This window comes from Canis lupus, chromosome 35 (genome assembly GCF_003254725.2).
Source record: "Canis lupus dingo isolate Sandy chromosome 35, ASM325472v2, whole genome shotgun sequence".
Lineage (NCBI taxonomy): Eukaryota > Metazoa > Chordata > Mammalia > Carnivora > Canidae > Canis > Canis lupus.
The window spans coordinates 7,928,384-7,954,407 of NC_064277.1; the positions used below are offsets into that span (position 1 = coordinate 7,928,384).

General features: G+C 56.7%; 1 protein-coding gene across 2 annotated transcripts; it reads right to left on the minus strand.

Annotated features, from left to right (window-relative positions):
• TXNDC5 (thioredoxin domain containing 5) lies at window positions 1-25,581 on the minus strand. 2 transcript variants are annotated; one of them, XM_049106029.1, is made up of 10 exons: window positions 25,561-25,581; window positions 20,568-20,717; window positions 15,281-15,386; window positions 11,604-11,700; window positions 9,194-9,309; window positions 6,940-7,026; window positions 6,302-6,442; window positions 3,408-3,490; window positions 1,670-1,799; window positions 1-413 (listed from the first exon to the last, which is right to left on the minus strand). In XM_049106029.1, exons 2-10 carry the CDS (start codon window positions 20,654-20,656, stop codon window positions 291-293), a joined length of 972 nt encoding a protein of 323 aa, XP_048961986.1. In that variant the 5' UTR covers window positions 20,657-20,717; window positions 25,561-25,581; the 3' UTR covers window positions 1-290. The 2 variants fall into 2 exon arrangements, with proteins under 2 accessions (XP_048961986.1, XP_025300613.3); XM_025444828.3 differs by lacking the exon at window positions 25,561-25,581 and adding an exon at window positions 23,987-24,143.
• Window positions 25,582-26,024: the final 443 nt, after the last annotated feature.

The following is a 26,024-nucleotide window of genomic DNA, read 5'->3' on the forward strand; positions in this document are numbered from 1 at the left end:
TTTGATTTTCCTCAACTCTATTTTAGTCTCAAAGGAAACCATTTAGATTCATCAAGAGAAGGTTGAAGGGGACGACAGATCGGCCACTGAAAATATTTAGTTTGCGAAGGGACCATGAGTTACACGTTTACTTAGAGAAACTTAATAAAGAATCTGTAGAGTGTGTTGGCTTAAAAAACACACACACAAAGAGGATACCACAAGTTTAGTACATTCAGCTCTCTGAAAAGCCACGAGCAGAGCCTCCACGGCACCCGCGCGGTTCCGCTCCGACGGCCCGGGCGCGGGTTTTACAGCTCATCTCTGGCCTGTCGTAGGACAAACTGGTGCAGGGAGTCCAGGTCTCTGCTTCCATTGTGCTCGCTGACTTTCTGCCCTCCGCGGAAAAGCAACAATGTGGGGTAGCCTCGTACCTTAAAAAAAAAAAAAAAAGATGAAAACCAGTGGTCCAGGTCACGTACAGATTATTTCTTAAATAAAACCAGAAAAGCTCCTATCGTCGTGACCGGGAGAGCTCGTGGCTACATTCTTGAAAGGTATGTACCGTTTAAAAAGTATTAAAAAAAAAAAGCAAAGAGCAAAGCCTTGGGGGCTCTACTCTTTCCCATCCAAAAACACACTCAAGACTAATGTCAAAGAGAGGACGTCACCCAAAAGGGGAGCGTCCGGAGCTTTCGTGCACAGGCTGCCACCCGGAGCCCTGGTGCACAGGCACATTCCGATGCAGCAGGCCAGGTGGGCCTGGGGCTCTGCATTCCCAGCAAGCTCCTGGTGAATCCCCCCACTCTGGGGGCCCCACGGTGTGGCAGCAACATCCTCGAGGATACGTTTTCCAGCTGCAACGCACTTCTTTTCTAAGACTAAGGTACCAAAAAAATAAGATCTTCTTGTAAGAAGTTTTTTTTATTTAAGATTTTACTTACTTGGGGCCTACTCGAGAGCAGGGGAGGAGGAGACAATCCCAAGCAGACTCCCCACTAAGCGGGGCTCGACCTCACGACTCTGAAGTCATGACCTGAGCGGAAACCAAGAGTCTGCCGCTTACCTGACTGCGCCACCCGGGCGCCCCCACATCTACTCTCAATCTAACGAGGGAGGAAACTCCAGGGCCTCCAAATGTTTTAACAAGACATCATAGAAGCAAAAACGTCAATTACAAATCTTCTGGGCGCGCAGACTGTGCTGACGGCTCAGAGAGTGGGCGACAGCCCAGTAAGAAGCCGGGCGCGGTCTGGCTTGCTGGGACGGCCCTTTCAGGAGGACGTGCGGCTGCTTCCCTTATTGAGAACATGGGCTTAGGTCTGCAAAGTAATCCACTCGAGGGTTTGAACGAAGACTGCTCGGCCAGCCAGAGCGGCCGTGTAGGGGGCACCCCATTCTCAGCCTGGAGTCCACTGCGCCATCTCCTATGCAGACAGCAAGACCCCAAATCCCCCCATGAGGACAGGTGGAGAGCTCATGGAAAAAGCCCTTCCTTTGACTCAGCATCTCTTTTGCTTTTCAAAATGAACACAAAGCGGGAACCTCACAAGGACACAAGCAACACTTCGTTGAGAAGCTGAGGGCAGCGTGGGTCACCCCGGTGACGACCACCTCAGACGACGGCTCCATGTGGGCACCCCCCTCCCCGCCAGGGCTCCCGGGGGGCTTTCCACGCACATGTACCCACCGAGTACTTGCTGCAGATGCTCCGTTCGGCAGTACAGTCCACCTCCGCGATCTTGACCTCTGCCAAACCAGGGAATTCCTTTCTAGAGAGTTCCTCCCACGTGGGAGCTAGATTCTTACAATGACCGCACCTGGGAAGAGAAGGACACAGCTTTGTGGGAGCCCTGGGTCAGGCTGGCTCCCCTGCAGCTTGCCGCCAAGCCGAGCCTTGTTCTGCCGTGAGAGGCAAGCAGCCATTGCCTAGAAGTTCGTAAAACATCAAATTCGCCCACGGGGGCACTAACGCTTCCTCCTCCTCCGTCCCAAACAAGGAATTCCAGTCAATCCGAAGCAGACTTTTGGCTAACCCGGTAGCAGCAAAGCTCGTGTGGAAGCAAGTTTGGATTCTGAGACCCTTTCCAGGACGGTAAGTGGAGCAGCAGGAGCTGGATGCAACATGAGCACAGGCGACACACAGGAAGCCAAACCAACTCGATGCATTTTTTTAAGAAAACACTTCATTTTAGGTTTGATTGCTATGGTCCCAAGTTCAAGACCACCTTAAGGCTTCCCTGGCGCTTCATCCGCTTGGTGCGAGCACTGAAGCCAATGCCAAGTTCGCACCAGCCTGCCCTCCTACCCGTGACGGCGCCCCTTCACTAAAGGGAGCTCCTGTCCTCAGATTTGATCTATGTAGCCTCAACACTTTATTTGGTATCATTTACTAGTGATTCTATTGTTTAAATGATTAATTTAGAGAGAGCGAGCAGGGGGAGGGGCAGAGGGAGACGGAGAAGCCTCAAGCAGACTCCCCGCTGAGCGTGGAGCTCAACGTGGGGCCCGATCTCACTGCCCTGAGCCAAAATCAAGAGCTGGATGCTCAACTGACGGCGCCGCCCAGACGCCCCTTGTGTTTCTATTCATTAGGGACAAACCCTGCACAACTCCCGCAAGTCACAGGCTCACTGACTTCTTATCTCTGCCACTGTGGTTTCTCACAAACACCCAGAATGGAACAAACTGCAGAGAAGTGACACGTTGGCGGGCTTACTCGTTCGTGTTTAGAAAGAGAATCTCACACTCTCTCCTCGAGACTCTGCTTTTCTAAGGGGATTGTTTTGAAGACAAAGCATTCTTCCCCTTTTACAGCTGAGGAAACTGAGGCTCAGAGGATAGGGAGGGCACGTGGAGTCTTGGCCCCTGCCACCTGCCCCGCTTCAGGTGGCCCTGGGCACCAACCAGGCGTCCTCCCTCTCTGCCTGGGTCCCGAGGACCATGTGGCAGGAAGGTTCGGCTCACCGGGTAACCCCCGGAACGGCTCCACCAGAGCTCTACTGGATTGCTCTACGACGTCCGAGAGGCCACGGAGTGAAGCAACGTCATGACACTCGTGGTTTGATGGACTTTACCAAAAAAAAAAAAAAAAAAATCAATCTATTTGGAAAAGGACAGATACCACAAAACCTAAGCTGTCACGTGGCCATCCTAATTCTCCGTTTTCATGTTTTCCCCCCGAACAGACTGAACTTTAAAATTAACTGACCTCATCCTCCATAAATAACTGCTTGTGGACACCACCAAACCGGCCTCAACCGAGCTGAACGGAGGCGCCAACAGCCACCTCTTACTTCCTACAACCGAACCTGTGTGTAAAGGTGGCCCCCGCCGACGCCGAGCAGAGCGCGCTGGCTGAAGAGTGGGAGGTGACGATGGGACTCCAGCGCCGGGACAGAGAAGTTTCTAGGTAAACAGCCACTTACCACGGAGCATAAAACTTGATGAAGGTTAATCCTTCTGCAATGGTGTCCTCGAAGTTCTTCTCCGTGAGCGCCAACACCGTGCCCTGCGTGGGGGGGGGGGGGGGGGGGAGCCGCGGTTCAAATGCATCCCTTAGGCAGAGCAGGGCCGTGCTTCGGGGTAGCAGGAACACACTTCGAGAATCTTTTTAAGATGCCGTCACGCGTGCTCCAGGGTCGCACAAAAATACGCAACTTGCATTTCACAAGCTGCACCAGAAGGGCCCAGGTCCTGAGCCCCGGAGGAGGCAGGACGTGGTCCTCGGCCAGCCCGAGTGGGTTCGGGTGCCGCTGCCGCCCTCCGGGGCTCTGGGGTGCGGCCCGGTTGGCTCTGTGTGGCCTGGGCTCCGGTCTACACCTCCCAGGCTCGGAGCCCCCAGCCCCCGCAGCAGGGGTCCAACACCCCGACTCCCTGGCCCGCCTGACGTGGCGTACACGCCGTCCTCGCCGGCCCTCCGGCCCCCCAGCACACGGAGCTGTGAACGGTCTCTGCGCACTGACCTTACCCCGGACGGTCCCGAAACCACAGGCAACGGTGCATGTTTTACGTATCACAGGCTTCGTTCCGTTTTTAAATTCAAAGTAAATGTACCAACCGCTCATCGTTCTGGCTGGGCAATGTCGGGGGAAGGTGCCACGCGGCAGCCTGCTCTAAAGCCATGTGGCCTTGACAGGGCTTTACGGAATTACGTCCGTGGGTTTTTCCAAAAATGGACCTGCGCTCCTCTCACGAGAGCAAGAACGTGATGATTTATCGTGTGATAAGCGTGATAAACATCGGGGGACTAAACGCACAGGGCTGCTCCCCTGGAGTCTCAGTGATTCGAGGGCACAGCCCGCCCGGGCGGCCGTAGAGCACCTCCAGCTTTCTCTGTGTCCAGAAATACGACACCGCGCTCCCGGGGAGGCCTACCTAATGCTGGCAAAGTGTATTATAAATGGAAGCTGTTCGGTATATAATGATACTCAATTTGGGGTGACCTTCGTAACCACCGTGACACACACGCTCCCCTAACATACGTGGTCGCGGCTACTACAAAATCTGTTGTTGGCTTCTCAGACCAAACGTCAACTTGGAACCAACACCCAGGTCGTCCCCAACCTAAGAATCCAAGTCAGGGATGGGCTGTGGGGGCGAGGAGGCCCATCCCTGTCCCCACTCTAGCAGGACGGGGTGGGGGGCAGGAGGACTCGGTGTTTTCCAATTCCACACGACTACGACCCAGGGAGCAGTGGTCCCAGGCGAGCCAGGATCTGTTACGTAAATGCTGAGCGTTCGAGAGTTGCTGGGGGGAGGGGGAGGGGGGGTGGTGTCTGCACACTCACTGCCCCGGCCCCACGCAACCAGGCCACGCTGCCCTTTCTTTGCCCACCCTGTCCCGGTGTCCCAGCTAAGAACTCGGCGTGCCATGCACGACAGTCGTACGAGCTTGAACATTCTGTTCTGGAAATAGGTTGACAGGCTTTATGGCTCTCAGGTAGGCAGGCAATCAAGCACGGGTTTCCTAGGAGGACAGGATTTTGGGTCTCTGGAGAATGTCCTTTGCGCCCACGGCTTCGGCCTTGGCCTCTACCTAACGCTGCAGATGCAGAAGCCTACAGGTGTCCGCTCCGGGGCCCCGTCTAACTGACCGCTAGACCCCTCGGCCTGGTCCCCACCACAGCCCTGGAAATCAGCAACTCGATACCTGAACTCCCCCTGCCCCCGCTTCTCTCACACGTGTGCACCGTGGCTTGCCAGGTGTCCCCCCAGACACGCCACCTTCCCGACTGTGCTCGGCAGAGCGGGGCTCCTTCCGCCTCCTGCTTCTCCCCTCTGCCCCCGCCACGGCCTTAGTTCGGAGGCTGCTTCATCCTGCGGCCCCAGTGCGCTGGTTCTCCATCTCTTTCTGCCAAGCATCTAAAATGCAAATCTCATACCTTCCCCTGGCTCCCAATACATACAGGGCGAAGCTCACAGTCCTGGGCTGGCCGACACAGGCCTCTGTGACCCCCGCCCCGACTGCCGGCCGCCCCAGCCCCACGCGTGCCCGGCCGCGGCACACCCACGGGCTCCCGCTCTCTCCTCCATCGGACAAGCCTTGTCTCTCCGCAGCCGCCACGGCTCTCCGGCAAACACCAGTGCACCTTTCAGTTGGTGACACTCCCCGCCCGCCTGCCCCCAGCTCCCACGACAGCCCTGAACGGCCTTGCACGCACGCGTGGGTCACGGCCCCAGGGCCTCTCTTTGTGTGTGTGGCCCTCCATCTGCCCCACCAGGTGGGAAAGCGCTCTTATTTGCTTTTGTTTCCTGGTGGCCCGGGACAGTGCCTGAAATGTGCTCAGAAAATGCACGAGTGAATCCAGAACCTTCCACTCTCTGAATGAAGGCAGCACGGCAGTGAGTCAGAGACGGCCGGCCTCAGCAAACGGAGTGCGCGAGGGCCAGCGGCCTCTCAGGCTTTGCTGCTGCTGATCTTTCAGGGCCTTTCCAGGGATTCAAATTACTGCCGCAGGTTCTGAAGATGAACAGAGGTGGGGCCCTAACTGGCGGCAGCAGATTTTCCTAGCAAATGCCCTCAAATGTAGCGCTTACGGACTCAAAGGGAGGAGCCTTTCAGAGCCTTTGCCACCAAATGCTCCCAGGATTGGTCTCCCGGCGACTTCAGAGAAGCTGGCAGGTTTACCCCTTACCAGCACGTGTGAGCGGCCGAAGAGCACGGTTCACGTGGAGGCGTCAGCAGCGGGCACCCACCTGGAGACTGTGACCTGCCCCCCGCTGCCCCATCGCCCGCGGTGCTGGAGCAGAGGAGCTGCCGTGGGCCCTCCCGACCGCAGCGAGCACCCGGCTGCACCCAGCAGCACCCAGCAGCACCCACCTGCGCCACGGGCTCAGCAGCTGCCACCGGGGCCTCCGACGGCTGGACGGTCTCCGGGGCCTCGCGCTCGGCGCTCCGCAGCTGTGACTCCACGTACTCTCGCAGGGACTCCAAATCCCGCTTCCCCTTGTACTGGTCGATCTGTCCGAGGAAAGGGCCACCCAAAAAGGCCGTCGGGTTAGCTCACCTGGGTGCTGCGCTCAGAGCTCACCCCCGCCGGCCGGCTTCACGAGGCCGTCACGGGGGCGCTGTGTGGAGCCACGCTCCTAGGTGGGGCGGTGGGGACCAGGCCGAGCGGGCCCACTCCGCTCTTTGAGAAGCTGACCGTCGGCCAGGGGCGAGCACCTTCCCGGGAGCCCACCTTGACCCCGCTTGGGGACCGTGACCCGCCCGCAGCTACAGCAGGGCAGCTCATCTGGCGCTACCTTGAGCCGACTGAAACGTTTCCAAACGGGAGGACCACGGACAGGTTTTGTCCACCACCCAAACCTTATCAGGTAAGGGAGCGACACCGGTTCCGCCATCACCTAAGCCTTCAAGCCCGTGCCCAGACGAGCCACGCTGGCAGGTGCCACGGCCGTGAAGCCACCGAGCAGCAGCCCGCTGCGGGGAGGGCAGCCCCGGCCCCGCGGACGTACCTTCTGTCCGTCTCGGAACCACAGGAGAGCAGGGTATCCGCGGACCTGGTTCCCCGAACAGAGTTCATAGTGCTGCGTACAGTCAACCTGAGCACAAAGTAAGACCACAGTCACCGTGCGTTTCTTCAGGATCTTCCTGCCACACCGATTTCTGGGTCCGTGGCACCCCTGCCAGCAAGGTGCAGTTTGGGGACAGACTTCCTAAGGGCCACCCCAGGGTCCACCTGAGCTGAGGGAGCAGGGTGGGGAGATTTAGAGAAACGACTCAGCTCACCTACGCGTGCCAGTGCTGGGTTAACATTTTACCTGGAGCTGGTGAGCAGAGCGAAAAGGGGAGCAAGGGGAGCCTAGCCTGACGTCTGGGGACGGGAGGCCTGGCTGTGGGCAACAGAGGCCCAGGCCGATGCTAGCCTGCAGATTTACCCTCACGCTCCAACCTAGGGAACTGTGGAATCAAGGAGGAGCAAGCAGTGAATTTTAAATAGGAGTATTTGGGGGCTCTTGGGTGCTCAGTGGGTTCAGCGTCTGCCTCTGGCTCAGGTCACGATCTCAGGTCCTGGGATGGAGCCCTGCGTCGGGCTGCTCAGAGGGGAGCCTGCTTCTGCCTCCGCCCGTTTGCACGTGCTCACCTGCGTGCACGCGCTCTCTGTCTCTCTCTCTCTCAAATAAATAAAATCTTAAAATGTATATAAATAGCAGTACTTGGTATAAAGATAACTGAAAAGACCTCAAATTAAGGTTATATTATGTTCTTAGTTCTATAAACTCAACTCACCATCACAGCTCTTTAAATTTATTGCATTTAAATCTTTTCAAGATTCTGTTCAACGTTTCCATGAAACATTTTATCCTAAGTCACTTCTTTCTGATTGTCTACTGGCGTTAAAATCAGCTAGTGGGACACTAAGTTGTTCTTCACTGTGTCAAAAAAGTAGGATGAAAATATCACTTTCACACACAAGACTGAAGTCAGCAGTTAGATTATTAAGGGGAAGCCCAGGAGGCCCAGCCTGAAGGTAGAGGGGTGGGGGGGGGGCATGACACGGGTCCAGGCTAACCCGGCCACCGGCCGCCTGCGAGTCCAGAGATGAAGAGCCCCAGCCTGGAGGGACAGACTGTGCCGCTCATGCCTGACTCTACCAGAAACCTCTACTGACACAAACTGGAAGTTATGTCCCATAAAAACTCATAAAGTAATTTAAGGATGGAAGGAATTGGGAAGATAGAAGACAAGAAAATTCTGACCACTTCCATGAAATGTTCACTAAACTCAAAAGCATAACATGTATAACTAGAATGTGTAATCGAAAGTATTTCAATCCACTGAACTCACAACAACTCTTACAGTTCACCAGGCACATGCCTCATGCCACGCGCCCCACGAAGCATCCGACTTTCACCCGCACCACCCGCCACATGTCAGGTCTCCTCACGCTTTTGCCCAGCGGGGAGACCGAGGTGTGGAGGGGTGGCCGAGGGGTGGCCGAGGGGTGGCCGGCCAGGTCTACCCGGCTCCTAAGCTCACACTTCGGACCGTCTCCCTGTACTGGGCGGAGCATCTCATTAACTGCAGTTCCTGGACACGCAGCATTACTTCTGTAAACAAATCAGCCCGCTGGCAAAGCAAAAAATGGGATTTTCATAAAAGGAAACCCGTGCCTGGATGTCTGGTGGGTGCTAAAGGCTGGGTGAGACTGAAAGTGTTTGACGGTCCAGGAGCTGCTCTGGATATTTCCAGAAAATCCACTTACACAGAAGTTGTTAGACACCATTTCTGGCTTCTCTCCGCAAAGTGGGGGAAGCTGGAAAGACTCCCAGGCAGCAGGGAGAGCGGGGCTCACCGGAGGGGGCCCTTGTGCAGGCCTCTGTGAGCACGGAGCTCAGGCTCCTCTCGGTGACAGCTCTTGGGTGAGGTCAAATGTGGATGGCCTCCAAGTCCGGCCAGCGAGCACTCACGAAGGCTGTGCCCCGTATCTTTGCAGGAAGGGCTCTGGGGCTGCCAATTCAGAATTGGCCATTGCTTCAAAATAAACAAAGGAGCCAAAGCCATAATTTATCTGGAGGCTGTGGAAAAGCCAGCACATTTGAAACCAGCCTGCCATCTGTGAAGGCGAAATGAATTATCAAGTGGCACACTAAATGGAATTAATAAATCACGTTTGCGACTTTGCACACGGAATGAATAATGGGCTACTCTGCTAATTAATCCAGCCAAAGGCGGTCTATTTCCAGGGTAATAAGGGCTTTCACTTACCTTGCCAATCTTGACAGTTTCAGAATGTTCAAGGCCCAGAGCCAGCTGCTCCCAGGCTGGAGCCAGAGCTTTGCAGTGACCACACCACGGAGCGAAGAACTTGATAAAGTGGTCGCCTTCGGTGGGGAGCCGGGGCAGAGAAGGGAGAAGGAGGGTTACTCACGTCACACCTTACTAGAGACTGGAGGGAGGCATCGTGGTCCTCCTGCTACGCTAACGTCAGTGTGAACCCTTTTGCTGGTCACAAGTGACTCCGCCGACAAAGTCTGTGAGCCCACGAGGAGCCTCAAAACAAATTCTAGTTTGTTATCTTTGGGGGACAGCAGGGAACCAACTCCTCATTTGAAGAACTGGCAATAAAGGGGAAGAATCGGGCAATTCCCCTGCCTGTCTTACACGAGCTGTACCGCTGGATGACCGTGTGACGAAGGAGGGCAAGTTTCTCTCCGTCAAACAATGAAAAGAAGGACGTTTTCATTAGAATATCAGCATCCGGCAACCCTAATAAATTAATGGACTTAGGGAAACACGTCGAACCGCACCACGGGGACAGGACTGGCAAAGTCCGGGCTGGAGAATTCCGCAGGTCTCATGACCTCTGTGCTCAGCAACCAGAGCGCAAGGAAGAAAATGAGATGTTGGGGAGGCACGTAGATTGAGACTCGCGAGGGATGTATGTGAAAGAAAGAATGAACTAAACATTAGTTTTAGGAATGCATATTTGGGCGGACGCCTGGGTGGCTCAGCGGTTGAGCCCTGCTTTCAGTTCAGGGAGTGATCCCGGGGTCCTGGGATCGAGTCTCGCATCAGGCTCCCCCACAGGGAGCCTGCTTCTCCCTCTGCCTGTGTCTCTGCCTCTCTCTGTGTGTCTCTTATGAATAAAGTCTTAAAAAAAAAAAAAAGGAATGCATATTTGGGCGGAGAATGATAAAGTAAGGTGCGGTTTCCATAAAGTCAGGACGCCACCTCCGTGAGGGCAGGAGGGCTGGGACGTGGCCAGAGTTAAGAGAGGCTGGCGGTCTTATTTCTTGAACTGGACAGTGGTTACAGAGTGGCTACTCTAGAACAATTCACTAAGCTCCACGTTTGCTTTTTGTATCTTATTTGACAATAAAAATAAACGGATTTAAAACCTGAGTTAACATCCCCTTGGCCAGGAGGGAAAAAAAAAAAAAAACACAACCCAAACCCACACAACCTCATTACTTAGATACTGAAGATTTTTTCTAGGCTGTTCTACATTGACCAGACTAAAAGATGTTTGGCTGAGACAAGACCTAAATCAGGCCGTGACCAGAGTGAGAACAAACCCCCGGGCACCAATGTGTGCAGGACTCGGCCGCGCCACCTGCCCACACCGCGTTATCACCACAGCCGCGACACGTTCCAGGGAAATGGTGAAAAACTTGATGCAACAAATCGGCACCTGATCTGCAAGGCTGCAGCCGCGCCCCCCCAGACAGGGACGGTGCTGGCCTTGTCCGTGAGGCGGGGATGAGACGTCCGGGAAGGAGCCCACTGGAGGGTCGGCGGCCCCTGCTCGGGGAGGGACCCAGTGGAGCTCGTGGGCACTAACGTGAGCCCCCGTCAGGGAAAACACTCAGAGGCCGCACCGTCCCCGCCCGGACAAACCTTTCACCCCAGGGAGAACAGCTCAAGGTGTCGCAGGAAGTCTCTTAGGCCTCAGGTGGGGTGGGGTTGTGAGTCGGCGGCCGTGGAGTGACAAGGCCGGGCAGGATTTTTAGCCCTTTTCACCACCTTTCCAACCCAGTCTTCTGGGAGGACTTCGCGGCTGCCTCTGAGCACGGAGATGGACGAGGGGGCCGCATGTGCTTTCGAGCCAGCTGTTCGGGAACGTGCGAATCGGGGACTTACGTGCCATTGACCTTAGAGACTGTACACAGGTCATTCTGTATTCGGGAGACCATTTTCAAAAAAAAGGGGGATGTGATACAGAAAAGTATTTTAAGCATAAAGAACACCCGTTCTGTTTTGCACATGACGGTCCCACTAAATTCTAGTGTAAATACATAAGACACTTCTATTTCTGCCTCAGGTCAATAAGCACGATTCACATTAATATAAGTAAACCCTTTCTCAGCCGAGGAGGCACCGTCCAGCTGGTGTACAAATTAAGTGTGCCCGTTTGTGATTTGTGAGCTTAAGGCTTCGGCTAGCCTTAAAACTGGCATCTAAGGACAGGGACCAGAGGAATCACTGCCAAGAGGAAGAGCGGGAACAAGGATGCTAACAGGTCTGGAAGAGAGAAACCAGGCTCAGTGCCACAGACGTTCCTGTGAGCCCTCAAGTGCCAAGAAGGAAACGCCCGGCAGATCAAGGAGCGGCGGATGCTCAGTGGTTCTGAGGTGCGTCTCCCGCCGCGGACAGCCACGCCATTCACCCGGCATACCTTGTGCCACATGCAGCTCAAAGTTGCTCGCTGAGAGCTCGTACAGGCCCTGCTTGCGCTCAGGGGCTCTGGGCGGTTCTGCTGCTGGCTCTGGTGTCTAATGGGGAGAAACGAGACAACGGTCACTGGGTTTCCATGCGGAGACGTAGTGAGACCTGCTGAGGAGGAGACTCGTGTCTGTCTAGAACCTTCCACAGGCCTCCTCCCTGACCTGGCTACATCAGACTCCGTGGGATGCTGCTGTGTGGAGGGAACCCGAGGCGGGAATCCACGCTCCTGCAGGAAGCCCCTTGGCGGCGTCCCCACGGGGACACAGCGGGCAGACGCAGGGGCCAGGCCCACCCCAAGGGACACGCCGCCCGCTCCCTGGCGCAGGGCCTCCGATCCCCGGGGAGCTCGAGGTGAACTCCCCGAGCGCTGGCCCCGAAGAGCGGCGAGGGGCCTTCTGGGGGACGCATCTGCCGGTGCCAGAGCAGGAGCCGTCCTGTCACCGCAGCACCACACAGCGGGGGCCTCAACCCAAGCGCCCGAGGCGACAGGGAGCCCCGCACGGGGGCGGGTGCCACTCAGGTCCTACCTGGCCGCGCCTGTTTCTCCGAAGGACAACATCCAGGTGAAGCCATGAGGAGCAGTGACGGCGCACGGCCGGAGGCTGCAGGAGGCCTCCTATGGTCCCACCTGCTCTGGGGCCGCGCCGCAGCCCCCGACGGCAGCCTGCCCTACTCACCTGCGAGTGGTCTGGCTTGCTTGGCCTTACAATTTTGTCTGGTGACAGGTTTTTAAAAACCTCACTCTAGGGGATCCCCGGGTGGCACAGCGGTTGAGCGCCTGCCTTCGACCCAGGGCGTGATTCCGGGGTTCCGGGATCGAGTCCCACGTCAGGCTCCCTGCTGGAGCCCACTTCTCCCTCTGCCTGTGTCTCTGCCCCTCTCTCTCTGTCTTACGTGAATAAATAAAATCTTTAAATAAAAAAAAAAAAAAAACCTCACTCAAAAGTAGGAAAAGATGTCTTTTACAAAGATTATCACATTCCTTGAGCACTTCTGATGGAAAAATTGTAAATGACCTAAATATCCATTGACAAGAAGGAGCTGAGTTCTGGCAAACCCACGTGACAGTATCAAATTGATACATACAGGGGCGCCTGGATGGCTCGGCGGAGGGGCGTCTGCCTCCGGCTCGGGCCGGGTCCCAGGATCAAGTCCCACATTGGGCGCCCCACAGGGAGCCTGACTCCTCCCTCTGCCTGTGTCTCTGCCTCTCTCTGTGTGTCTCTCATGGACAAATACATAAGATCTTTAAAAAATATATGATCAATATAAAGGTAACTATATAAAAATATCACTTGTGAAAAGACGACATTTATATGGTTTTAAGCTATTTAAGAAAAAAATACAGAAGCAAATACGGAAATTGAAAACAAAGTAGCAGGTTTTCTTTCTTTCTCTTTCTTTCTTTCAGTTTCTCTACTATTGCCACAACACTGGGTGGGGGCAATCTAAAGCTATCCTGTTTCAATACACAAAAAACGTATACATCGAGTTACTGAGGTATAAATACGGATGAAGAACTTTTTAAAACGTTTTCGCCTCCAATAAAAAGCAAGTTCCAAATTGAAAAGAATTTTCGGTTTGCAATATAAGGTGGGCGTATCTGAACTTTCCTACAATGAGGCACACCGTTACTGTTCCCAGCGATTGTGGGAGCGAGGGCATGGGGCGCGGGTGGACCCCAGCAGCCAAGTCCCCCACCGGAGGGGACACCCGCTTGGGCTCAGGACGTCTCCGCCGCCAGCGGGCAGAGGCCGGCCTCGGTCCTTCCCCGCCTGCGCTGGGGCTGCCACGGCCTGAGAGGGGAGCTCAGTGCACTGGACAAGTCCCTCTGCCGTCCTCACGTGCCTACGGGTTTCCTGAGCGAAGCCGTCACAGAAGACTGGCATTTTGGCGCCAAAGAACGATGAGAAAAGAGATCAACGTGTTTGTGAGACCATTGACTTTTGAAAGCTGGTCTCCTCCAATCAGAGAACATTTTCACAGAGGAAACCAACTGAAGTTTAAATCTGTATGAAAGTTCCACCTGCACATGTAACTCTCTGGCCCTGACGAACATGCAGATGGACTCTGAGGGCTTGTGGCTTTCCCCGTTACCTAAAATTAGATGAAGTCTCGGCTCAACCCTCCTTCGAGGCCTTGCACCATGCAGTTAGCTGCAGCCTTGGTGAGCACGAGGGGACCCGGCACCAGAGTAGCAGGTGCGCTTCCGACAGGCTGTGACATCTACGCACAACGTGGGGACAGCCAGAGGACCACGCAGTCACCCTGGGCAGTGACCCCGACAGCAGCAGAGCCCCCAAAGCCTGCTGGTCCCTCATGCGGGCGCGGACCACCTTCGAGGCAGCGAGCGCCCACCTCCGACCCTAAAGCCGTCTCGTCTCACTGAACCATTCTGTTGAAGTTAGACTTCAGGGGCTCTTATTTCGTCAGAATCCTACAGCACGGGCCGCTGGCCATCTTTCCGGACCCTCACGACACAGCGCCATGAGCCGTCAAACCCAACCCAGCCTCCTGAGCATCTGCGTTAAAGCAGAACACGCCGCACACGAAGGGACACTTACTGGATGCTTTATGATCATACTGATTTGTGAGACAAAACTAAGACCCCCAACATCAACTGGAGGGGGAGAACTGCAGAATTTTCTTAGTAACATTCTACACACAGCTGCATCTTTAGAAATTCTCTCAGAAATCCTACAGTCTCCACACCGCCCTGATCTCACTACCCTGAGGCCAAGGAGGGCAGACACTGAGAGTATTAAAGGTTTTTATTAAATGACGTTATTGGCCACACTGGCGAGCACCTCGGTCCTCAGTCCAGAGGAAAAGGAGGGGTTCACACGGCAAGAGAAGGCGGGAAGTTGGCCTGGACTGGATATTTGGGCTTAGGCCTGGCCCTGACCCCGAGTCAATCCGTGATGCTAAAGAATTAGCGTCACTTGTATACGTGTGAGCGTGGCACAGAGGTTGATGTTAAAAAGTACTAAGTGCACCTCTGTGAGATGTGCCCTGGGGTGTCCACAGATGATGCTCTCCGAGGGCTGACTCCGCAGCCAGACAAGGGCACAGCACAAGGTGGGCAAGACGGGGAGCATCGGGGACCATCGTCATCCTCCCCCTCGTTCACGCACTGCCTGTTACTCTTCTCTCTACTCGTGTGCGTGTCTGAGTATTTCCATAATAAAAAGCTCGGTCGGTAACAGTTCACCTTTTTCCACTACGCTACTCAGAGCAGTGAGAACAGAGACCAAAAGAAGGGGATGCAGAGGGGCGGGGAGCGCTGGGGTGGGGAAGGCGAGGGGGGCTGGTGTTCAGTGGAGACGGGGTTTCGGTTCTGCAAGGTGAAGAGAGGGCTGGGGATGGCTGCACAACAGGGCCAGCGCGCCGACCACCACCGGATTTGGGTGCTCAGAAATGGCTACGACGGTAAATTTCGTACCATGTGTATTTTACCACAATAAACAGAAACTGGGAAGGGAAAAAGAGTCCCTTTCTACCTACAAACGTCGATCCATTTCTAAGACTATAAAGGTGCTTCGAAACGGGACCTTACCGGCCTCTTTACTACCCCGAACTGTAGGAAGGGAGAGAGGACGGGAGGCGGGGAGGCCTCCTTGCACTCACCGCAGGCTCCTCGTTCAGCGTCTGCAGCATCCAGTTCTCCAGTGCCTGGAAATCCCGAGGCCCCTGGTACTTCACAGCTTCCTGGCCAGGCTTGAAAAACTTCAAGCTGAAAGGTCGAGAGAGGACAAGACAGAGCAGTTTTCAACAGGTGGGAGCGCTCCGAGTGGATGGCGCTGTCCCGCTGGGACCCCTCAGTGGGCCGCATGCAGCCAGGCACGGGCCTGCCACCCTCGGCTAGACCTCAGAAAGACAGGGAAATGATGTCCCGGGAGAAAACATATCCACCTAATCCCACACTTTTAAGAAGTCTCTTAACTTATTCAAGAAAAATAAGACCGAGCAGAACACATGAAGTCCAAGAGGCTGTGAACGAAACCCCAAACCACTGGGGTTTAGGAGACAGGACTTCCAGGCTTTTCCTTGCTAGGTATTCATCATCCTTCCCAGGCTTTAGTAGTTCTTAGAGTCTTACAGTTTTTATTTTTATTTATTTATTTATTTATTTTTTATTTTTAATATTTTATTTATTCATGAGAAACACACAGAGAGAGGGGGGGAAGGGGCAGAGACACAGGCAGAGGGAGAAGCAGGCTCCATGCAGGGAGCCTGACGTGGGACTCGATCCAGGGTGTCCAGGATCACACCCTGGGCCAAAGGTGGCGCTAAACCGCCGAGCCACCAGGCTGCCCTCTTACAGTTTTTAAAGAAAATAATTTATTGCCTCTGCTTCTCTCTCTGTCTCTCATGAATAAATAAAATCTTAAAAAAGTGGCGGGGGGATCCCTGGGTGGCTCAGCAGTTGAGCGCCTGCCTGCCTTCGGCCCAGGGCGTGATCCCGGGATCCGGGGATCGAGTCCCACGTTGGGCTCCCTGCATGGAGCCTGCTCCTCCCTCTCCCTGTGTCTCTGCCTCTCTCTCTCTCTCATGAATAAATAAAATCTTTAAACAAAAAATTTAAAAATGTAGTAGACATAGTACTGTTTGGCAATAAATGTATTTCCGGGCTACCCTGTCAGCTCTTCGACTCTTACAAAGCATGAATGTCCAGGTTCTGGGAGAATTTACATTTCCAGCATGAGAACAGCCTTGACATTGCCTGAAAGGGTCTATCACTTCCCCTACGGAGCAGGAATTTTCTTTTTCCATGTAAATTAGCCTCCGAAGGGGGCTGCAGATAGAATGCACAGCCCTTCCTCTGGTGGCCGAGCAGGATTCCCCGCCGGGGGCGGGAAGCACACCTCCAGATCCTGTGCCATTCAACAGGTGACGGTGACGGAAAAACAGGCTCTAGATAGCGCTTCACAGGAGGCGTCGAGGATGCAGCAGGAATATACGGCAACCACAGAAGGAGGGAAACAGAGGCCAGCAGTTTTGGGCGCCTCTTCCTCCAAATCTCCCTGCGCTGTGCGTCACGCGCGTGGGCACTGGCAGCGGGGCGCAGCCTCAGAACTCAAGGTACCCGGGCTTCGGCGCCGCAGGGCTGAAGAGCTAACTCCCCAAGGCCTCAGAATGAAGGTTCGAGACCAGTGCGTTAGCTGGAAGAGGCGGTGGGATCCCTGTGGGCTCACGGGCCTTCCCACCCTGAGATCGTGCAGCTTCGGCGACGTCGCCCACGGGCCTCCGGGGAGAGTTCGGGCCCTGCCTCCTCGGGAGCTCGGACCTTTACGGCCCTCCCGGCCGGACTCCCAGCAGCCTGGCCAGGACCCCGCTACTTGACCAACTTATACGTGGTGAGCAGCTCGAGGATGATCTCATGGATCCGAAGGCCGCACCCACCCCTGGGACCTCTGGAAGCTCTGGAAACCTGCTGTGCCCGTGAGAGCTAGAAGATGCTTAGTGGAGTCCCTCCCCATGCCCTCCCCCCCCCCCATCTCTCTTCCAGGGGGGCCTCCCTCACCAGGGCTCTTCAGAGTGGAAAAGGCCTGGAGCCACCAGCACCATCGGGCCCATTCCCTCCAATTCTTTGCTAACATTAAAATGCAGTAAAACCTCACCTGTGATTTTTTTTTTTTTTCTGATTTGGTGTGTGCTAAGCAACACACAAATAATTTTTTGAAATCTCTTCTTGTTGGATTAGAAATCTTTGTAGTCTGCCCAAGCCAGAGGCTCTTCCTTAAGTTCACAGAGCCGAGGGATAGAATTAAGGGCTTCCTTTACAGACTGTCCGGGGCATCTGGCCCCAGTTCTTGCTGTAGATGGGCTGAGGGAGGCGATGGGGAGACGGCCACAGGGTACGAGCCCAAAGGACAGCCCCAAATGTTTCCCCCTATTTCTAAACTGCCACATGGGTGTTTGCTCTTCCTGGTGATCTGTTTTTCTTTCAAGGAGACGGCAGGGGAGAAAAAGCTCCATTAGTGGGTCACTCTGGAAATCTAGGATCGCAGTCCTAGCGCTACAGAAGAGGTGGTGTTACCGGCTGACTTGGGTCGCCCAAAGCCGACCTGTCGGAAGTCCTAGCCGCCTGTCCCTCAGAATGTAGCCTTATTTGGAAATAGGATCCTTACAGATATAAGTAAGTGACAATGAGGCTACGAGGGTGGGCCCTAATCTAGCATGTCTGGGGTCCTTATAAAAAGGAGGAAATTGGGACACCTGGGTGGCTCAGCACTTGAGCGTCTGCCTTTGGCTCAGGGCGTGATCCCAGGAACCTGGCCGGATCGAGTCCCACATTGGGCTCCCTGCATGGAGCCTGCTTCTCCCTCTCCCTATGTCTCTGCTTCTCTCTGTGTCTCTCGTGAATGAATAAATAAAATCTTTTAAAAAAGGGGCGGGGGGATTTGGACACAGAGAGAGCCATGTACAGAGGAAGAAGGCCGTGAGGACGGAGGTTTGGGTGCAGCCACCACCAGACGCTAGGCAGAGGCCAGAAAGGATTCCCCTCTGGGTTTCAGAGCGCTGTTGGCCTCCCCAACTGTGAGACGATAAATTTCTGTTCTCTTCAGTCACCTGGTTTGCAGTGCTTGTGTCGGCAGCCCTAGCAAACCTCCCCCAGATGATGCGGATTCCTTACCAGCTCAACAGCATGACCTCCAAACACTTTTCTAAGCACCCTGAGAAATCCTAGGAGAATGGGAACCCCAACTCTCTCCCCGTGCAACCCTTTATTTCAGTGGGAGGGCCCATGGCTAGAAGGACCCCACACCGTGTGCTCAGGCATTTGCATCCATCATCTGCTGCATCTCCCTGAGATGGGCACCGTGTCGGGGGAAGCAAATCTCACACAGGTCAATACGTGAATGCCCGGCGGGACCAGGGTTAACGCGGTGCACCCTGCCTCCTGCATTCCCCGCAAGAAATCTGTCCTCCAGCACTGGCTCAGGGCTGTGAGGGTCACAGAGGAATGTCCTTCCCAAACAATGTTCACTGTCGTGCGAGCTCACTTCAGTTCTTTTTAAGGACACAAAACCAGTGCATGGTGTTCTCGGGGAGACCGTATCTCCTAAATCAAGACACGTGATTCAACGGGGCTCTTTAAAATCTGAGAATAATGGGGCACCGGGGCGGCCCAGTTGGCTGAGCATCCCACTCTTGATTTTGGCTCAGCTCACCATCTCAGGGTCAGGAGATCGAGCCCCACGTCAGGCTCTGTGCTCAGCTTGGAGTCTGCTTGTCCCTCTCCCTCTGCTCCTCCCCCCGCTCCACCTCTCACAAATAAATAAATGAAATATTTAAAAATCTGTGGATAACATCTATGGAGCAAGTGATGTCGCAGCCAGATAGCTCAGATGACCAGGTGGAGGTGGAACCCTCTGCCGCCCCCTCACACTTGCTCTGCTCAGCCTCACGAGGCCTGCCTCCCTCCCAGTGGTGTGGCTGGTGGCACACATGACCACATGGCCACACTCGGCCCACTCCTTAAGAGTGGACACCATAGCCTACTATCTCTGCACCTTGAAAGTAACGGGCTCTCAACAGGTAAGCATCAATCTCCTCACCTGGACCCACCACTCAGACGGCTTCCTGGCGACGCTCTCCGTCTATGCGGAGTTTCTTTTAAAGGCAACGCTATGAAGCATAGGACAATGATGCCTCTAGGTAGGTGCACGTGGTAGAAAATTTTCTCTACTGATCTGATCTGAATGATGGCACTTAGATCAGCAGTGGTCACCAAAGACCAAGAATTCTAGTGTCCTTTGTGAAAATGCCCGAATTCCAAATGTTAGGGAAAACCTTAGACATTTACTGTGTGTGTTCAGATCAGTGTCTGCAAACATGTTATTTCATCTAACAATGTTACTGGAGGGGGTGGTATCAACATCCTTTTTCAGACTCCGAGGTTAAATAGCGTGACCTGGCCTGCGTGATAAATAAAGGGTAGGACCAGGATTCTGACGTGGCTTTTAGGTTCCAGCCCAGAGCTCCCTCCCCTCTTCTGCACTACACTTTTCCATGCTGTCTCTCGGGTCTGAAGACAGGCCCAGGTTTTACAAGAATTTCCTTCTTTCATCAACACAAACCAGTATCTGGGGAATACAGTGGCCAACACCCCGCCATACATATGGAAACAGCACCTTCACTCTACCACCTGCCTGCGGTCTGAGGGGGGCTGCTGCCTAAGATACCCTGCCCCTTTGGCCACAAGGACTGCAAAGAACATTCCACTGAAGCTGGGCAATCGGTGGTGAGCCCAAGCCCACCGTGACTGCGAGGGATGCAGGGCTGGAAGGGTTAATCACTTACGGGACTAAACGGGGCCCTAAACCCTTGGAGGAGCTGAGCCTCAGAGCTTCTTCCACCGCCTTCCATTTCATCCCCTTTTGCTTACTGGGCCAGTTTCAATTTCTGTCTCTTAACACCCCACCCTCCACCCCCCAAAATTTATTTTAACAGTCAAGGCCGTAAGGAACGCCCCTTGTTAGAGCGGCTAGATTCCTTTGTCCCCTTTCCTTCCAACAGAAGCAGCCCTGCGCGCGTCGCTTGGGAACTTACTCCAGGAAGGATGCTCGACAACAACAGAAGTGACCAAAGACTCAAAGTAAAACTGATGACAAAGCTTGCTCGTGGGGTCAAGGTACTTGTGAGCATCACGGCTGACGGGACGCCGCGGAGGCCACCGTTTCTGCTTCTTACACACACACACACACACACACACACACACACTCTTAGAAACAGGAAAACCCCACACGGATTAATGAAAGGCGTTTTCCAAACAAAGCCCAAGAAGGCATTTCTTCTTGCGTGAGGGTCAGCCCTCCGGGCTTAGCTTCAGCGCCTCCCCCCCTCAGACCACAGAGTGGGCTACCAGAAGCCTAGCGCGGGACGCGCAGGGGACTAGGCCCCGACTTACGTGGGGTATCCTCGCACACCCTGCTCGGAGCACACGTCTGAGTCGGCCGTGCAGTCCACCTTGGCCACGTAGACCTTGGCGTCCTCCATGCTGTTGTACTTGTCTCCCAGCTCGTTCCAGGTAGGCTGCAGCCGCTGGCAGTGTCCGCACCTGGAAGCGGGTGAGGGGACGCTGAGTCTCGGGCCAGAGGGCGCCGGACCCACCTCTGTGGGTATCACTGCAGCACGCTGCCCTGCCGCCACCACCGGGGAGCCCCTGCGGGGTTCCCAGCCCCAAAGGGACACCCAGCAAGGCACTGGGCCTGCCACCCACCTTGCTCAGGGCCTGCGGTCCTCCCCTGCTGCCCGCCTGCCCTTGCCATCGGTCCCGGAGCCAAATGCTACTACCAGCACTTTCTGGAAGGGCCCTGCTTTGGCCTGCCCCCCAGGAAGCGGTACCGGCTCCCTCGGACACCGCCTCTCTAGGCCCACCTGGGCAGACAGGAATTTGCCCTTCAGGTCTAGTTTGGGTGTCACTTCCTCCAAGCAGTCAGCTCTGACTTCCCAGGCTGCTTGGTGCCCTTCTCTTGTTCTGGAAACCTCCCTGGCTCCCTGCTCTCCTGCAGCAACTTTGCACTGCTCGCCTTAATCGCTCCTTTTTAGCTGAGACTCTCCTAAATAAGTATCTGCAAATGCAGACAGAACTGACCATCTTTACTTATCAGCTGCCTGCAATGCCGTATCTGAAGTCTGCATGAGCCGGGACTGGAAACTTGGATCTCGAGCCTCAAGGACAATCACACAGAATTACAGCCTGGGGCGGGGGCGGGGGGGGGGTCAATCACCTGGTGTGTGTATTCACGATGTCTACAAAGGACAAAGTTGCCCTATTACTTTTCAAAGTGATCTTTAAAATGTGTGCTTATATGAACGCCCCGACATTGAAAATGGTCCATCTGTCCTCAAAGTAACTTCTCAAGAAAATCAGTGTTAAATTGCGTCTTTTTTTTTTTCTTTGCCTCTTTTCTTTTCTGACAGTTGACCTCCATAACAAGGACGGAAAGGTAGCCCTGGACAAGTCGGCTTCAAGCTAATGTGGCTTCCCTGTGCAAGCACTAACCTGGCCAGCAAAGAGAACCCCTGCTTTACAAGAAGCTCAAATACAGTATGATTCCTTCTTTCCTGGACGGTAATTGTGAGGGAAAACCAGTGTTACATGTAAGTTATACTGTTATGTATTAAGTTACATAATTTATATGGTGCAAGTGCCATGAAGACAAGCACTGTTCTTTTTACAGCTGTATTCCCAGCACTCAGCACATGCTTGGCAGGTACTAAGCTCGGCAATTTCTTAGTGATGGATCGATCCGTAGGTGCCATGTGGTCGGCACCTCTGGTTGGGCCCCTTGTGGCTCTAGCATGAACCTCTGAGACAGTAGCTACATTCAGAAGGCAGTCTGTGGCCATGTAACGAAGCAAAGCCACCTGGTGCCCCCCCAGGAGGTGGCCCCAGCCTTGACCTCATTGTCCACCAGATTCAAGGTGAGCCACAACTGGCCATACAGAAGCTGTGACCTGACGTTAATGCAAAATCTACAGCAGAGGGACATCCTTACATCCACCAAGTTCAGAGCAAAAATATGCAGAGCAATATTTTTGTTACATGCCACCCCTGCCCCCCAGATCACATGTGGGCTTCTAAAATTCCGGAGACGGAAACTGGAAAGAGATGGGGGAAAGGGGTAGCCCACAGCATGTTCTACGTGAGCTCTAATGTGTTCTTAAAGTCAGGCTTTTAAATGCCATCAGAGAAACCACGCGTCTCTATTTAAGTATATTGTAGCAGACTCTTAAGAAGAAGAAAAAAACCTTCAAAAGTTAATTTTTCTGGGAGCATCCATCTAGAAAAGGAATTTCCTTAAGAGCAAATGCCCAGACTTGCCAGTCTTGTGCCTCACTCCGTCTAGGACTAGCTGTAGGTATTACTGAGACTCCAAAATTAAAACTCCATCCGCACTGTATGGACTTTATATGTCTATGGATCAGTTTTTTAAAACAATAAAGAAAAACAACCCATGGGCTTATCCCACTGAAAAAGGCTCCCATTAAGTAGCGTATTTAACTGGAGTAGTTACTCTGAAAATACTCCTTCACAGAAGAACTATGAATAATGAACGATTATTTGTTGCTACAAAATATCTTCTAGGCCTCGGGCAGCTCTAAAACCTCACCTCCGGCAGGTTCTCGGTTCTCGACACAATGAACCCGAGATACTTTGTTAATAAGTGACAGCTCTGACCCAGACCTGCCTCCCCCGCCCCCGCCCCCGCCCCAGAAGCTGATTTATCTGCAAAGAACTGAAATGCACGAACAGCCTGATTATGGAAAGAAAAAAAAGTTTCCTCCAACTTCCGCCCGCACATTTTCGGAACAAGCCGGATTTTCTTGGGCATCTTCTCCCGGTTCCTTCCTACATCCCTTCCCCACGTCTCCGCGAGCCTCTCTCCCGCTCCGGGGAAGCACGCCAGATGCTGCCGTGAGCCTGCGAACCGCCTGGGCCCTCGAACCGGCTCCGGGCTCCTCGCCGGGCGTCTGGGCCCTTGTGCGTCGGGGGGCCCCGGAGGCCGGGTCCCGGGGAAGGGTCGCCGCGACCGGCCAGCGGAGAGCCCGGGCAGGAGGAGCCGGCTGCGGACCTCGCGCTTTGCAGAGGACCAGGCCCCACGAGAGCAGCGGGGTGGAGGTGCGGGGGGCTGCAGGGGGGGGAGCAGAGGACCGGGCCCCACGGGAGCAGCGGGGTGGAGGTGCGGGGGGCTGCAGGGGGGGGAGCAGAGGACCAGGCCCCACGGGAGCAGCGGGGTGGAGGTGAGGGGGGCTGCAGGGGGGGGAGCAGAGGACCGGGCCCCACGGGAGCAGCGGGGTGGAGGTGCGGCGGGGGGGGAGCAGAGGACCGGGCCCCACGGGAGCAGCGGGGTGGAGGTGCGGGGGGCTGCAGGGGGGCGGGAGTCCGGGCACAGCTCCCCATCCACTCTGAGCTGCGAGGGGGTCCCCGGCACCCCCGGCCCGAGCTGCCCCTTCCCACCTCCGCCCCGGGCACGGGGTGGGCCGTGACAAGTAGCCCCCGGTGCAGGGACGGGCGTGCGGGGAGCGCACCCAGACCCCGCCGCACGTGGCCCCGGGCCCCCGCCCCCGCAGGCCGCCGCCGCCGCGCAGGAAGTTGGGGGTGGGGGCGGGGCCTCGGGTGGGGGCGGGGCCTCGGGGCGGGCGGGGCGGGGCGGGGCGGGCGGCCTCCTCCCGGCGGTGGCCTGGGGCCCGCCCTCCTGCACCGCCGGCCGCCCTGCGCCACGTCAGCCGCGAGCGCCCCCGCCCCCGCCCCCTGCCCCCCGCCCCCGCCCCTGCCCCCGCCCCCGCCCCCGCGGGGCCCCGAGGAGCGCGGCCACTTACCAGGGCGCGAAGAACATGACGAAGTGCGCGGCGCTCCGGATCCCGTGCGTGAACATGTCGGCCGTGTACAGGTGCCGGGCGTGCGGGTCCTGGCCGCCCCCGCCCCCGCCCGCGCCCCGCCCGCGCCCCCGCCCGCGCCCCCGCCCGCTTGGGGCCCGTCCTCGCCCCCCGCCGCGCCCTGGGCCCAGGCGCCCCCGGGCCCGCGCCCGCCGCCATCGCCCAGCAGCAGGAGCAGCGGCAGCGCGGCCAGGGCCAGCGGCGGGAGGACGCGTCCGGGGCGCGCGGGCATCACGGCGGGGCTGGCGCGCTCTCGCCGCCGCGGCCGGTCCCCTCCGCGCCCGCCGCCGCCCGCCCCGCCCCCGCCCCGCCCCCGCCCCGCCCCCCGCGGGCCGCGCCCCGGCCGCGCCCCGCCCCGCGCCCGCCGAGGCCGAGGCCCAGTCCGCGCGCGCCCGCTGCGCCCCGGCTGCCCGGGGAGGGGGGGGGAGGAGAAGGATGGGAGGGGGAGGTGGGGGGAGGGGAGGGGGATAAGGAGGGAGGGGAGGGGAAAGGAGGGGGGGAGGAGGGGGAGGGGTGAGGAATGGGGAGGGGGAGGGGAGGAGGATGGAGGGGAGGGATAAGGAGGGAGGAAGGAGGGGAAGAAGGGGGAGGGCAGGAGTGGGGGAGGGGAGGGTGGGGGAAGGGGAGGAGGAGGAAGAGGATGGAGGGGAGGGGAAGGAGGGGGGAGGAGAAGGATGGGAGGGGAAACTGGGGGGAGGGGAGGGGAGGGGGCAGGGTAAGGAGGGGGGAGGAGGGAGGGGGAGGGGTGAGGAATGAGGAGGGGGAGGGGAGGGATAAGGAGGGAGGAAGGAGGGGAAGAAGGGGGGAGGGCAGGAGTGGGGGAGGGGAGGGTGGGGGAAGGGGAGGAGGAGGAAGAGGATGGAGGAGAGGGGAGGGGAGGGGGGAGGAGAAAGGGGGAGGATGGAGGAGAGGGGAAAGGAGGGAAGGGGGAAGGGAGGGGAGGGGAAGGGAGGGGAGGGGAAAGGAGGGGGGGATGGAGGAGAGGGGTAAGGATGGAAGGGGAGGGGAGGAGGAAGGGGAGGGGAAAGGAGGGCAGAGAGGGGAGGAGAGGGCCCGCTCAGTCCCGAGGAGACCCGGGGATTTCCGGCTGGAGGAAGAAAGCGCGGGGGGTGGGGGCCTGGGCTCGGGGACCTGGGGCCCTGGGGTCCTGGGGCCCCGCCGTCCGGGTTGTCATCCGCGCCCCGCCTGAGTTCCCTGGGTCCTGGGTCGGAGCGGCCTCCGGTAAGCGTCCGCCCGGCCGGCCGCGGAGCCCCGAAGCCCGGCCGCTGCCCGCACCCCTGCTCTGGAACCCGGGGGGGGGGGGGGTCGGGCCCTGCGCGCCCCCCCCCCCCGTTCGCGCCGCGCCTCCCCGCAGGCGGGAGTCGGAGTCTCGCGGCCGAGCCCGGGCATCTGAAGCTACATTCGGGGGAACCCCTGCCTGCGCCCGGGGATCCGCGTGGCCCCGGAGCATCCTCGACCGGGCAGTCTCGGGGCAGGTACCCTTGGCAGGGCGACCGCGCAAGCGCCGGGTGACTCACCTGGCGCTCCTCGGCCCCCGACTCTGCCGGCCACCCGGAGGCCACCCTGACCGCAGTTTGCCAGGTGCCCAACCATCAGTTTCCCCTCGAACGCTCTTCTCCCGACCACTGCCACGCGCGAGGGGCGCGCCCACCCTTCCCGGCCGCGCACAGAAACACGGGAGCTCCCCCACGTGTCGCCCCCAGCCCCGCCCTCACCGTGAGCCCCTCCAGCCGGGGAGTGAAGCAGGTGCTTCCTTCCTTGCTCCCAGTCGCCTCCCAACCACCTCTCCCCTTCCTCCTGCAAAGGCCCCAGCGCCCCTCGAGTTCTGCCGATGGGTGTGACGTCTGCTGCTCTTGCGGGCCTTGTCACCCACCCCCTTCTGTCACCTAACTCCTGCCGGGTTCCATCTGACCCCCCCACCCGACCCTTCACTGAAGATTTGGTTCCTGGCTCACGGTATTCCTGGCCACCCCTTTCCTAT